Below are 14,570 nucleotides of genomic sequence, written 5' to 3'. Positions count from 1 at the left end.
TATATATATATATATTTCCATTTCTCTTCTCCATGGATGAACACCGGAATGGATTGCTATTTATTTTATTTGTTTATAAGTTTATTTCCATCAACAAAGGACCACAATGCAACAAAAAAGATGGGTCGATGACTTAGCCCCCGTTTGGCCCCCATTTTTCGAAATAGAAATGAGTGGAATAGTGTTATTTTAAAAAATGAGTGGTTGAAAAAGAAGTAAAATTTTTTGATTTACTTGTAATATTATTTTATGGAAGATTATATGGTTAAAAATAGTAGAGAGAAAAATGAAATGTAATGAAATTTAATGTAATGGGGCCAAACGGTGGCTTAAGTACCAAAATATTGAACGGGACCTATTTGTCGCTAAGTCAATAACCTGGAGACTAATTCTGCAATTACGCTTCATTGTGCTGCGTGAAAAGAGGATATAGCGAGAGATGTAGTGGCAAAGATAGAGCGAGACCAACGGCTCTTTTCCCTGTGGACACGTGGCAGGAAGCCCGCTTCTCGTCGCCGTCACTTGGAAAAGCCTTAATCCGACGACCCTGTTCTGTTTTGCCGAAAGGTAAAGTATTTACTACCAACATGTAATCATCTGCGTTCTTGAAATTCTTAATCCCATTACATGTAATGCTCCATATTCTTGAATTCCATAAATTTTAAACCATTATAAGTTTCCATTTTGTTTCCTTATTCATTTTTTTGTTTTTCTTTGCCTGAAAATTCGAGTTATGGAGTATTAAACTTTGTGCATCCAGTTGGTGTATTGTCAGAGGGACTAGGGAATCTATTCTGCAGGCAGGGGTTGTTAGTAATGTGGACAGCCTGCACCAAGACTTTGGATTTCCATAAACGTTATGCTAGTTGATTTGAAAATTTTATTGAAACTGGTCTTTCAATAGAGCTTGCCGGAAAGTTCACTAATGATTAATGAACTTGGGACAATCTGTTAGAAGATGCACCAGATTATAAGTCAGTGCAAGACTTAATTTTAAGTCTTACTTAATAGAGCATGTATGGCAAAAATGTTGCATTTTTATAATGTAATACCCTTAAATTGTGTAGACCAAAATTAGTAAAGGAGCTTACAAGCTAGATAATCTACGGGACCCACAGTTGTGTGGCAAGGTCCACACATAACAACCTTTTTTGCCAAACATGCTCATAAAAGAGTTAAACACTAGTTTATGAGTTTGAGAATCGAGATCTAGAAAGTGGTTAACATTTGTTTATGACCAAAGTAGAGCTAGGAAACTTCATTTGTAACCTATTTAGTAAATATGATGATATTAAGTTAGCAGTCCTTAATTTGGGGATTAAAGTACACGGATGACACTAACCAAATTAGAACAAATATCATAATTGCCGGGAATATACCCAAATCAATAAGCCGATTCCTAAAATGTCAAACTTTTCCACTAAAAGGAAAGCAAATGTTCAATGAAACATGCATTATCTTGACTTGATTTATGATTTAACAGTTTCTGAAAATGAATTAGTGGTGGCTAATCAATGGTACAAGTTATGGATCTTGTGAGCTTTAACTTTTACACAGATGCAAAACTATTTTATTCACTGATGTAATGAGGGAGATCAACATAAGAATAAAGATAGATATAGATTTTAACTAGGATTTTGAAATAAAGCTTGATTTAAAGTATATTTAGTCAGATTAGATTAGTTTTGATACTTTGATACAATTAAAGTTTGTTAGAAGTTTGTTTCTTTTTTAATTTTTTTAGTTTATCTGCTCTATAAATAGAGGGGCTTATTTTATATAATAGACAACCTGATTACATGAATTAAAAATGCCCTCATTTCTGCTTTTCTTGAACCCCTTTCGTTCTATTCTTTCCCTTGTTCATTTACAAATTATACGCTCTTGTGTCATATATGACTTGTGTAAATTCTCTATTTTAACCGAATGAATGACCTGTTAAACTTCTTTTATTGGCTAGATTTTTTCACACTGCAATTTCATGGAGATTTTTATTCGAAAACGTTCTCAACGGTAGAGGACTTGTGTTTTGACATATGCAAGAAAATTTGTACTTCAGTAAATAAAAAAATATGAATTAAAACACATATCCAATATGGAAATGAAGAGAGTATATTTTATGCGCCAAATAGTTTATGCTGGTGCGTGTTCAAATTTAAAAATTAGAAAATGCTCATTGCTTCAAAAAATAATCCAGCTGGCCGAAGGGGTCAAACAATCCATTCTATCTTGAAATTTGGAGTATACAGCTACATGATGTCAGGCATTAATCATGATTTCTTTATTCATGGATTAAAACAGATATGGTGTCTTTGCACAACTCACCATCGATCCATCAAACATTGTTGCGAAATGTGTCTACTAAGGTTATAGTCGTCATTCTCTCTCTTTATTTGGAACAGCTCTTTCCAATGACATGTTTTATTGTTCTTATATTTATAAAGTAAATTTATGCATCAGGTGGGTCTGTGTAGGCATGGCCATCATCAAAGAAACATTGTCTTCTTTGTGAGGTCTGATCAAGTGCCTACAGCTTCAACTTCTCCTTGCCAAGGTATGTAGATTCTGATTAATCATATGCTTCTGAATTGAATATATTATTATTGTCATCATGATGATGATATGAGCATAAATATCAGGATTAAGCTAACTTTCTTGTTTGGTTTATAAACTTGTGTTTTAATGTGTGCACATACAAGTAGGTTTAGTTTTCATTTTGTTCTCGGTATTGTATTCTCCTTGTCATGTCTATATTACAACCCATGAATTACTGGGCCATATCCATCAATTTATTTGGGTCCATCTAAATGCGTAGATCTCCCACTTGCATATGGTTGGAACAGTATTGCTGTATTCACCTCTAGCATTGCCGGCCATTGAACTTATTATACAATCTAATGAAAAGTGAGCCAGGCCACTGGGAGAAGTAGACAAGAATGTCACCTAAGAAGCACTGACACGGACAAGAGACACGATACATGTCGGACATGCCGACACATGATTTTTTGAAATTTTTTTGACACGATACGTCACCGACATGTTGATTAAAATATTATTTTTTAAGTTTATTTTAATTTGATTGTCTAAAGTAATAATTTTTTGTACTATTGTATCATATATATAAATAATTAAATGATAATTAGAAATCAAACTTGACATTAAATTCATATGTCTCTTAATAATACAAGTTCAAAAAGCAAAAACGAAATTAATTACATTATTCATCTTGAACCTCTTCAACGTCTTCATCTCCATCATCCTCAAATACTGTCGCCTCCAATTCCGGCTCGTCTAGAGATAATTTAGCAACTTCAAGCACACTGTCTTCAAATGTATCAAATGCATCTCTACCGAATATCGCACATTTTAGTCTCTCCTTGTGAGTATTGTGCACTCTTTTACAAGAGATGAAGATTGCTATGGATGAAAACCAAATCTTTGGCACCTTTTGGAGTTAGCTTATTCTGTTTAAGAGAGTGCAAAAAGGAATAAGTACTTTAATTTCGATCACAACAAGATGGAAGAAGATGGTTGCCCCAATAATTAAGACATAACTTTGAAGCATAGGTGTGCAAGCACCATAAACAACCCACCAAGTCTTCGGGTCCAAGCCGTAATGATCATTGATAGATTCAAAATCACCAAAGTCATCTTCCGTAGTTGAAAATTTGGAATACTCCTTGCTCATAATCTTTTTAACATGACAATAATAGAAGCAAATCATGTCTTCGCTATGGAAAGCAACTTCAAAGGCACAATTTATTGAACATTGCTAGTCTTATGGAATCGTTTATTATAAATTTTTTTATAATCATTACATTATCATGAAGATTAGTAATCCAATTGCATTCCTCATATGTGATCAAATTATTTTCAACATTCTTTGCGCACAAATGTTCTTCAATTCAAGATTTAGTGTCTGTAATCACATGGTGTCCAAAAAAAATATGAGGATACTTCAATTCATTTATTTGTCCGGCACTTTTGCAATTTGGAGCATTATCGATTATTACTTAAACCACCTTTTCATGACTAATTTCATTTATAATCTCCTTTATCAAGTTAGCCATAAAATATTTATCTTTCGTTTCACTGGAACAATCAACCGCTTTTAAAAACATTGGTCCACTCTCGGTCACCGACATAAAATTAATTAGTAGCCTTTTGTTTATGAAAGATTTTTTGAATTAAAATATCGCAAGTGTACGAGTCACACCCCGAGTTATATAAATAACAATACACTCACTTGTGTAAAATTAAACCTGAGGACTAAACCTAGATACATGGTTTCATGTATATATTATTTTTTTTCCTTATCTGAATGGAGCTTTTTCTATTTGCCTAGAATATCGAAACCAAAGATTATGTAACCATAGTCCAACATGTTTATTTGGGGATTATGAGTATCTATATGCCCTTTCAAAAGTCATACATGTCCATACAGGATTCTCAAAATGTAATACAATTGAAGCCCACAAAATAACCCTACAGATCGTCATCCATGTACATCGAACTCTGGAATCTTGTAAGAGCTCCATAGCTAGTCGTGCCTTTTATGTAGTTTTGTTCTCACCTACAATGCACGAACTACATAAGCTAATACTTAGTAAGCAAAAATCATGAATGCCATGAGTATGATTAATAATAATATATGACATCATGTCATTTACTTTAAACATTATGCTAGTGATGCATCGTGTTCAAATATTCGTCAAAGTTAACTCGAAATAATTTAATTTGAAATCTTCCATTGAACACTTGATCTACCTACTATGCATCGAATGGAGCTCTGCACAATATCAATATCAATAATCGAATAACCAATAAGTGGTTTTTCAACCACTAGAGGCCCATCCCCTAACTACCCCTATGGTTATCTAAGAAGTATTCCACCCGACAACACTAATACTCATCATATCACAAGGGTACAGTCGAGTGGTCCACCAACCCGTGGTTACCAAAGGCCCATCTCCTATCTACCTTTGCAATCACTCAGGAAGTATCACCCACGATGTCAAATTATATCACATAAGCTTGTCTCATATGTCTCGGTGCCCTAGCAGTGGTCAATAAAACATTTTATGAGGAAAACTCAACTTTGCAATCGTGTTGTGCTTGCTAGATTTTCAACCATGGATGTATGTCGTGTATGTACATGAAAATGCTCATGAATGACACGTTTAATTAAGACCAATGTCGATATATACTTAATAATCACAACTGTTATACGATATACATGAAGTCCTTACCAAAGTGAGGTAAGTATTCAAACATTACTATCTCTCAAATACTTTGTTCTTGCATTGTAGTTGCAAATGGATATTCACTTACCTTTCGCCCTTGTGTGTGCGCTTCTATAGGGTATAGATCAATTTTCTTTTTCACTTAAAGTCGAAAGCCACCTGCACGACCATCTAATATTAAACACGATCCTAGATTTGATAACCTTAACATACACATAATCCCGTACTACATCCATTCATTCCGAAATAATTTAGATGGTTCTATCATTTCAAGTTATTGATCGCATTGTACAATAGTCCCATAAAAGTCACTATTTCATGAGTTCAATTATGTGTGTCAATGTCATCTAATTGTTGTTAACAACCTAGGACTCCTTAAAATTTACTTTCCAAGCCTAAGTGATAACAAATGAACATGTAAAGATTGAAGCTAATTTAAATGGAAAGAATCTGTTTTTCCGGTTTACATCACCGTCCACTTATTTTTTCAATCCCTTTTCACCCCCAACTATATCCATTAATTCTCAAATTTTTACCGCACTTCTATGACATGTATGTAAAGATAATCATGCCCTAAAGTTGCCACAAGTGAAGGATTTAAAGCTTCTAAGGCAGTCTATTTTACAAAACACCAAATCAAGCAATTTCCCTATGACCATTTTCGATTTCCATTGTATCAGCATGCCACCAAATCAGAGTCTGGGTCATTAAGAATCATTTCTATACTTGCAACTCTTATGTACAAACATTCAAAGTGATAAATATGTGTTCCATTCAAAATATGTAACACCAAAGGTGAAACAAGTAAAATCCAACAACTATCCAATTTCGATCCTTGGTTGTTTCACCCAAATTCCTGCAATCAATTACTCCTCTTTTGTTATCATTCAATCATCAAAACATCCCAACATGATCTCAAGCAAGACCAGAGGTTTAAGAGGTTATAAAACAGCCAAAAGGAATGAAAGAAAATCTTCCAAAACCGTGAGTTAAACTCATCTGCACAAACTGCCGATCCCAGCTTCTCATTTTCTATATCCCTTTGTTTCCTTTTCCTTCTCTTTTACTTGGTGTCACTTGAGGATAACTTGGGGGGGGTGTTAAATGTCTTATTTAGGGGCTATATAAAAAGTCGTAAGGGTAGGGGTCGTGCTTGATACTTAAGGATGATGAAATTGGTGGTTAAATGACAAGTGTCTCCAAGTATGAGGTGTTCCACCACAAGGTGTCTTCATGCCGCAAAATTGGACTTTTCCCTCATCACATACGGTGTCTTATGATAGAGCCTTAAGGTTGAAGGAATTGAATATTAAAATGACAAGTCACAAGATGTTAAGCAAGAGGTGTCGTCTTCATGTTGCATTTTGGTTTTTGTACCTATCCTTGAAGGATTTGTATGAAACTTATGGATAATATACTAAATTAATGAAGCCTTAAGAGTGTTGTAGACGTGACTAATGCTTAATGGTGCAGGAATTGACCATTATAAGGACAAATCGACAAGCATGAGGTGTCTCTGGTAGTAGAAATATGATTTCACCTCTATCCTTGCAGGTACAAATCAAGTGTCCTTAGCTTATTTTAATGTCTTTACAATCCGTCAATCCCTCTTACTTGTTCTAAGATCCTAAAATATTTTATAGAGCTAATTTCTTAACCGTTCATTCATTACTTACTCGATTGACACCCAATTCTTGACCGATTTCAAAGATTTTTACCTCAATGTTTATAACGTCATATAAACCTTATGTTATTGCATTGTGATCATGTTACTTCATGCCTCATGTCCCAAATGTGTCAATCACCTATCTAGGGTTTAAGTTACCTTAATCAATCAAATTGAAAACTTGTAATTTGTCAATACTAATTCCGGCCTTTTCAATATTCTCATTGTTTAGGAAGTCAATCTCCAATATCTAGACTAATCTATTTCTCTACCAGAGCTCAACGTAAAATTCACCACCTAGGTCAAGGGGTGAAGGACTAACACTATAACAAGGTCTTATACCCTTCATGATCGAGTGAACCATTTTAAGAGAGCAATTAAAAAAATTGATGAAATATGCAAATGACACTGTAAATAGCATAAAATGCATGAATCTTATTGGTCAAAGATATAATGTAAAGTTCGGGGTATTATAGTACGGTCGTTAAACTATAAAGTGAATGTGAGTCCAAGCATCGTCCCAAGGAGATGGTGCTAGTTTAAGCTCAGATTAACTCAGCCTTAACTAAAGCAATTAAAATTTGTGATTTTTCTTATAAATTAAATAATCTACTTATAAATGCGAAACTTGATTTAGCTAAGATAAATGCAAGATTATAGTTGAAAGCAAGTTTTATAAAAATATAATAAGATTCTAAATCCCCTTATATTTATTTCCTTTAACTTTGAAACTTATAAATTTGACAACACGATTCAATTATAAAGACCAGTATTCTTAATTTGTTTTACAATATCTCTCGACTAGAATTAAACCTATTTTTACATGTAACCGACAATATTTCTATTATAGATGCGAATATATAAAAATACATTAAAAATTCATAAATACTTAAAGGTTACGTATAGTACAGTGGTATATTTCTATATCCTATCGAGCTCTATGACAATTGACACTATGTCTAACTTATTTTTGATCTTTTGAGTATAAAACAAGTCACAAAACTCGTATATCTATTGCGCATATAATTATAGAGAAAAATAAATCCATGTCAATCATTCCTAGCATAATATTGGAATTAAACAAATAAAGGATAAAAACATTACCAAAAATTGACAAGAATGTGATTAATTTTTGCAAATTTTTCTCGACCGTCTTTTTGTTTTCAATTTTGTGCCTTCTTTTCCCGCAATCACCGGCTTTGCATGTATATATCTTTTCCCAATTCAGTTGCCCAATTCTTTGTATATATGTGCCTCTGGTTTTTTCTTTTAATGCGTGTATATATATTTATCAATCACAGTCGCTGGCTTTTCTCCCAACTTTTTCTTTTTTTCCTTGTACATATATATTTTCTAGCCGCTAATGTTTTACTCCAAAAGGGACTCGAATTGTTATCCCCTTTTTTGTCTCTTTTGTGTGTGTGTGTGTGTGTGTATATATAATTCCTCTTAGTAGCAAGCAGCCCTTTTTCTTTTTTTTTTTATCCCCACATGAGTCCAATTGTTTTTTTACTTTTATTCCAAATACAAGTCCAAAAGTTGGGGCCATTTCCAATTCCGTTACATTTGGCTATGATACTCGGACTCGGTTATAGGTATGTATCCAAGCATTGGATCTTTTATTTTTAAAAATGTAGGATACGGGGACATGGCTAAATAAAGACTAAATTTTGTTCACGGGTACGTGGGTACGTCGATATGGGATTTTTTGAAAATATTTCGAGATGTTACATTGTGGACATGATCAAAATATATATTTTTAATTTTTTAATTTAATTGTCTAAATTAATTAGTTTTTTATATTTATTACATCATATATAGATACTTAATTAACGAATAGATTAAGTTGAAATTTTAATTTGGGAAATGGTAAATTTAAATGATAATAAGTTTGCTTCCTTTTTAGATTTAAAATACCTCTCTCGTTTTTTAATTAAGGGTAAAAATGTAATTCAAATATTACAAAACTAAAGTTTATTTCACTTTTTCATTTATAGCTCATCCTATAAACCTTTCCTAAGTGGGTTTCTTCTACTAAATGATTGGGCTTACATGACACTGACCCAGTGTAGATGTTAAAGCATATATGTTGGTAGGCCATGTAGACCATGCCCCTTCATTTCTCCTTCAGTATTGTTCATCTTCCTCACCAACTTAAATCGATGGAAACTACAGCATAAACGGTTCTTCTTCCTCTGTCGCCTATTGAAATCGATGCGTGAACAATTCTTCTTCCTCACTTTGGACAGTTGGTGCTTCCCATCTTTCTTCACGGAGGTGTCACCGCGGTCAACCTTTCGAGGTTGTCGTGTCCGGTTGAAAATTGTTGTGCCGTATATCTCATACTCGTACCCGTGCCTTGTCGTGCCATGTTGTGTCAACACGGGTATGCCAATCGCAAACAAGAGTCCGATTATCATAGACAATTGGTGTAGGCCCAATTAAATTTGGTCAACTGAGATGCAATTTGTTCTCTCCTAAGGGTGGGGTCTTGGAGTGAGGAGCCTTGTATTATTTAATAAAGCCTTGTTGGGTAAGTGGTTGTAACAATTCGGAGTGGAGAGGGAGAGCATTTGGAGAGAAATTATAGGGGCAAAATATGGTGTTATGGCGGGGGATGGTGCTCAGTCGATGGACATGGCTCTTATGGGGTGAGTTTGCGGTGGTATATCCGACAAAAGTGGAGTGCTTTTGGGGATGGATGGACTTTTGTGGTGAGGCATAGTAATACTATTAGTTTTGGGGATAATTGTTGGTGTGGAGAGCAATTGCTTAGGGAGGGATTTCTCTCTTTGTATCGTAATGCTTTGGAGCCTTCTATTACAGTGAAGGGGGTCTTAAATATACATAATAGAAGTCTCAGTTGGAACATTGTCTTTCGGAGGGGTTTGTAGTACTGGGAAGTGGATGATTATGCTTTGCTACTGACATCTTTATATGAGGTGCACATCAGGGTAGGAGAGGGTGATTGTAGCAGGGGAGTTGACACAAGATGGTATCATCTCAGTTGGCGCGTATTTTAGATCCTTATTGGGACCTGTGGAGAGTTCATTCTCTTGGAAGATGGTATGGAAATGTAAACTGCCTCCAAGGGTGTCATTTTTAATATGGATAGTTGTCAGGAGACAGGTGTTAATCACGGATAATCTCCGAACAAGGGGTTTTTATGTTAAAGAGTGGTGCTATATGTGTAGGAAGGATGCAGAGACGATTGACTACTTGTTCCTTCACTGTAATGCTACTTGTTTGCTGTGGAACGATATTCTGACGTCTTAACACGTGGATTGGGTGTTGCCGAGGAGTATGGAAGATGTGTTAAAGGCATGGAGGAGAAAATTTTGTGACAGGGATAGCAAGCTTGTATGGAACTTTATTGCAGGTTGCATCGTATGGTGTGTGTGGAGAGAAAGAAACCGCCATTGTTTTTACGATAAAACACACACAATAGAGTACATTAGAGAATTATTTAATTTAACTTTGTATACTTTGTTTAATGCTTCAGCTACTAGGCATATAAATGGGCTGTCCAATTTTATATTGTTTCTTACTGGTGTTAATTTTATAATACACTTCATGTTTATTTTCCATTGATCAATAAAATATCTGATTACCTTTAAAAAAAAAGGTTTAGAAATATGGCTCAAATAAGTGCACAAAACGGACTTATCACCTTCTTTGTGGATCACTCCATCCATCACTTACAATGGTAACTCCTTTTTCCGCCCACATGCCTTTAATTGGGATCAATAACCTCTCTACATTTTTTCTTTCTTTTTGAAGATGAATAATTCTCAACTTGTTATTACTAGTAGGCAAATACCCCTAAATCCGACTATTGGAAATAAGAGTATAAAAACTAATGTTATAAGGATTTCTTGCAAGAGTAAAAGGCAAACCACTTAATAGAACATTCTAGCAATTTTGGAATCCAATTAATGACGCATTGTCACATTAAAAGCATTTTCCATTGCACTATTCTTTTTTTGTCTTTTCCTCCAAAACATGAGAATCCCTAAAACTCATATTATCCGATGGCAATGGCACTCTTTTGCCGCCTTAGTTTGCATTCTCAACTTGGCTTCATCTTCCATTTTTTGCATTTCATATATATATATATATATATATATATATATATATATATATTTAGCTACTTTTCCACAAACCCCAATTCCACGGCCTTGTAATTCTAAAAAATGTGCCCTCACTCTTGTGTATGAATTTGTCTTAGTTGCATTACAAATATTACATTGCCAAAGAATGTTACCAACCTTTTCATTAAATTTATCAAGTTTTGTAACATATTTCCAAAGGGGTTTAGATAAATCATCATCCATAGCATTACCACTCATAACTTCAAAAGAAAAAATTTCAAGTAGTTAAATTGACTAGAATTGGCTTAATGCCTTTATGTATTTCCTTCCAATTTACAGAATATTTACATAGGTATAAAATGTAAGAAAATAAAGAAAGTAAATTCCTAATTCTATGCGACAGTTATGTCTATACAAGGAAAGACGAATCATAAATTATAATCATGTCTCTAATACCCCTTAAATTGATGCTGGGGAATCCACAAGCATCAATTTGCCGACGAGAAAATTATGGCGAAGACGAGTCATAGATTTGGTAAAGAAATCCGCAACTCCTGATTAGTGGAAACATGAGGAAGAAAATGATCTTGGAGTCATAGTCGTCTCGGATGTAATGACAGTCTACCTCAATGTATTTGGTCTGTTCATGGTACACAGGATTCGTTATAATTTGAATAACACTAATGTTGTCACTATAGATATGTGTAGGCTGTGATTGGGAAATACCAAGTCTGCAAGAAGACCACATAACCACACAACCTCAGAACATGCGGCAGACATAGGTTGGTATTCAGTTTCAGTGGAGGACCGTGAAACGCAATTTTTTTTATTTTTTAAATTTCCAAGAAATAAGAGTACTAATAAAGATACATCATCCAGTAGTAGAATGACGAGGATTAAGACAATCAGCTTAATCAGCATTACTATAAGCTGTGAGTTCAAGAGGTATCCCACGAGGGAAGAACAAACCACGATGAGAAGTCCCAATAAGATAGCGAATAATACGGTGGACAGCTACCAAATGAAGATGTGAGGAACATCTATAAATTTGTTGACAGTATGAACCGTGAAGGAAATATCTAGGCGTGTGATAGTAAGGTAGATGAGACTACCTACCAACTTCCGATAAAAAGTGGGGTGAAGAAGAATCACGCCTCTAGTATAAGTAAGATAGGATTGATATTACCTGAAACTTGAAAACATATTTTCTTCTCGATCTTGCAAATGATTTTTCAAATGTGGATTGATGAAATTTTTGAAAAAGATGAAATAACGAAGAAAAATTTATGTGAATTTTTTGTATTTCTCTTGCAATTTTAGGAAAGGTATTTGACTTCTTATTTAAGTTTTATTTTTTGTTGAAGGCTAAAAAAGGTAGAAAAAATTGATTCAAATAAATTTTACCGATTTCTTTTTTCAAAGATTACAGCTGGAACAAAGAAATACAGGTAAAAAACGTACATCACATACACTAAAAGAGAAATTTTACAGATGGTTGGCCCAACAATTTAAAAATTGCATTGGTAAAGGTAATCCTTTTGATTTCCCCGACTTTTTCAGACCCAGCAGTCTCTTCCTTTCCTTATCTTTTCTCTCTTTTTTCTTTCCATCCTCAGACAATCGCTTCCCAGACCAGTCGCCTCCTGTTGCATTTCTTCCCAGGCATTCAATGGTCACCGTTCATTTCTTCCTCCCATCGATGTTTCTTACTGATTTCTTCAAGTCGACTGCCTTTTCTTGCCTCTGACACGCGTTGGCGATGTGTCCGAGGCACATATCGGACACCAATACATTTTCGCCAGCAGCGTGTCCGTGCTTCTGAGAAGTCACAAAGACAAGCATAGAGACATCAAACGAAGCAAGCTAAAGATGTAAAGAGATTAGCATAACTTGTATGTATTTTGGCAGATCAGGTCAAGTGGAATAATATCTAATAAATACATCCTAAACCTGTAATTGGCTGTAAGTATACTCGTAATTGTGTTACTAGTTATAAGCATCACAACCTGCTGTCAGACCAGCATAGTGCCTGACTGCCCTATATTAGTTATTTCCTCCACTCTCATATCATTTGTTTCTACAGAAACTGTTTTTCAATGCATAATCATAATACCAGATAACTTGTGGTCATGGGTAGCATGACAACAAACTAGCAAATATCAATTCTTCACTTTGATGTATCATTGATACTCGTGAATAGGTGTCCTATAGGAATAGTACAATGAGGAAGTGGGGATCCTTAAGCACCTAGTTATGTATTATTGAGGCAGTGTTGCCAAAGGAAGCAAATCCCTCACGGTTATAGGCATTTCTGCATGTTAATGAAGATAATTAATGGTGGATTCTCATGAAATGATATACATAATAGAATTTTTTTGTAGCAGAGTTTGTCCATTTCTAGGAGACGTAAAATCTTGGTGCACGAGTGCATTTTTGTTTTCAGTGTGGAAGTAGTTACTAAATAAAGCTGACGTCGTTTTACAAAACAATACATCCTAGAAGGTCAGTTCCTTGATTTTTCATATATTTAGTCACTGTTAATTAAAGAGGAGATAGTGGTTTTGACTTTGAGGGTTTGTTTTTCTGCAGTGTATAATGACATTGGATCACTAGAGACAAGTGTGTCATTGGCAAGAATTTAGGTGAATGAATTTGTTCTGAGAAATGGATATCATACCATATAAGAGCTAGCCCTGATGTTTTCTCGAACAAGTCATTATTACTCGGATGTCTTACACCTGCAGTGAAATAAATTAAAATCATTTAGAATATAAGAGTAAATGCTTATTATAGCCTAAGTGGTTGTTTTGCACTCTCTCTGACTCTGTGTGAGCGTGAGAAAAAGTGTGTGTATCAACGTTTGGGTCTGTTTCATATCGGCACATATTTGCGTTGTCTAAGCTATGAGAAAGTTCCGTGTTCACGTTTATGATTTGATGTGAGCCAACAGTATATGTTATCTCTGTTGTCTATTTTGTAAAATTGCACTGCATAACTGATAAATTTCTTTCCCCGTGTTTATGACAGATACTCTTGGAAGACGCCAAGTGCTTGCCCTGGGAGTAACAATTTCTCCAGGGTTATTGTTGCCACACCAAACTTCAATGTCGTGTATGTTATCATTGCACGAATTTTTTTTGGATGCATTCATGCATTGCAAAACTTTTACAGTCCGTCTTGCTTTCTTCTTCTTTTATTGCTTCTTTTTCCTGTAATCTTTCTCCAAGAACTGAAAATTTTTAGTACCGATGCACAAAACTGACTGTTTTTTTATTCTATTTCTCTCTTTATTACTGTCATTGTTTTTCAGTTTCACCGGTAGATAAGATGGTTCTCTAGAGCATTCAAAACATGCCGTTCAATTGTTTACTTATTTGATTCCTGGGAAAATAATAGCTGATATTCTAAGAGTGTACCGTTGATATGTCTCAGTTGCTGCAGAAACAAAACAGGGATTTCTGTCCGTCACAGATAAGAAGGATGGATATACTTTTCTTTACCCATTTGGTTGGCAGGTTTATCCCTTGTCCTCTTCTTCACTCGGAATTGTTTCTTTTAATTTATTTCATA

General features: G+C 34.6%; 1 protein-coding gene across 1 annotated transcript in view; it reads left to right on the top strand.

Annotated features, from left to right (window-relative positions):
* The first annotated feature begins 408 nt into the window (after positions 1-408).
* Positions 409-14,570, top strand: part of LOC111372390 (psbP-like protein 1, chloroplastic) — a 29,088-nt gene continuing 14,926 nt past the window's right edge. The window contains exons 1-5 of the mRNA XM_022994728.1: positions 409-567; positions 2,302-2,366; positions 2,461-2,554; positions 14,028-14,111; positions 14,433-14,515. Of these exons, the coding sequence (XP_022850496.1) occupies positions 2,304-2,366; positions 2,461-2,554; positions 14,028-14,111; positions 14,433-14,515 (324 nt within the window). The 5' untranslated portion in view covers positions 409-567; positions 2,302-2,303. The remainder of the gene's footprint in view (positions 568-2,301; positions 2,367-2,460; positions 2,555-14,027; positions 14,112-14,432; positions 14,516-14,570) is intronic.

The sequence above is a fragment of the Olea europaea genome, chromosome 23 (genome assembly GCF_002742605.1).
Source record: "Olea europaea var. sylvestris chromosome 23, O_europaea_v1, whole genome shotgun sequence".
Lineage (NCBI taxonomy): Eukaryota > Viridiplantae > Streptophyta > Magnoliopsida > Lamiales > Oleaceae > Olea > Olea europaea.
Note: the sequence above shows the minus strand (reverse complement) of the source record. Positions and strands in the feature narration are given on the sequence as shown.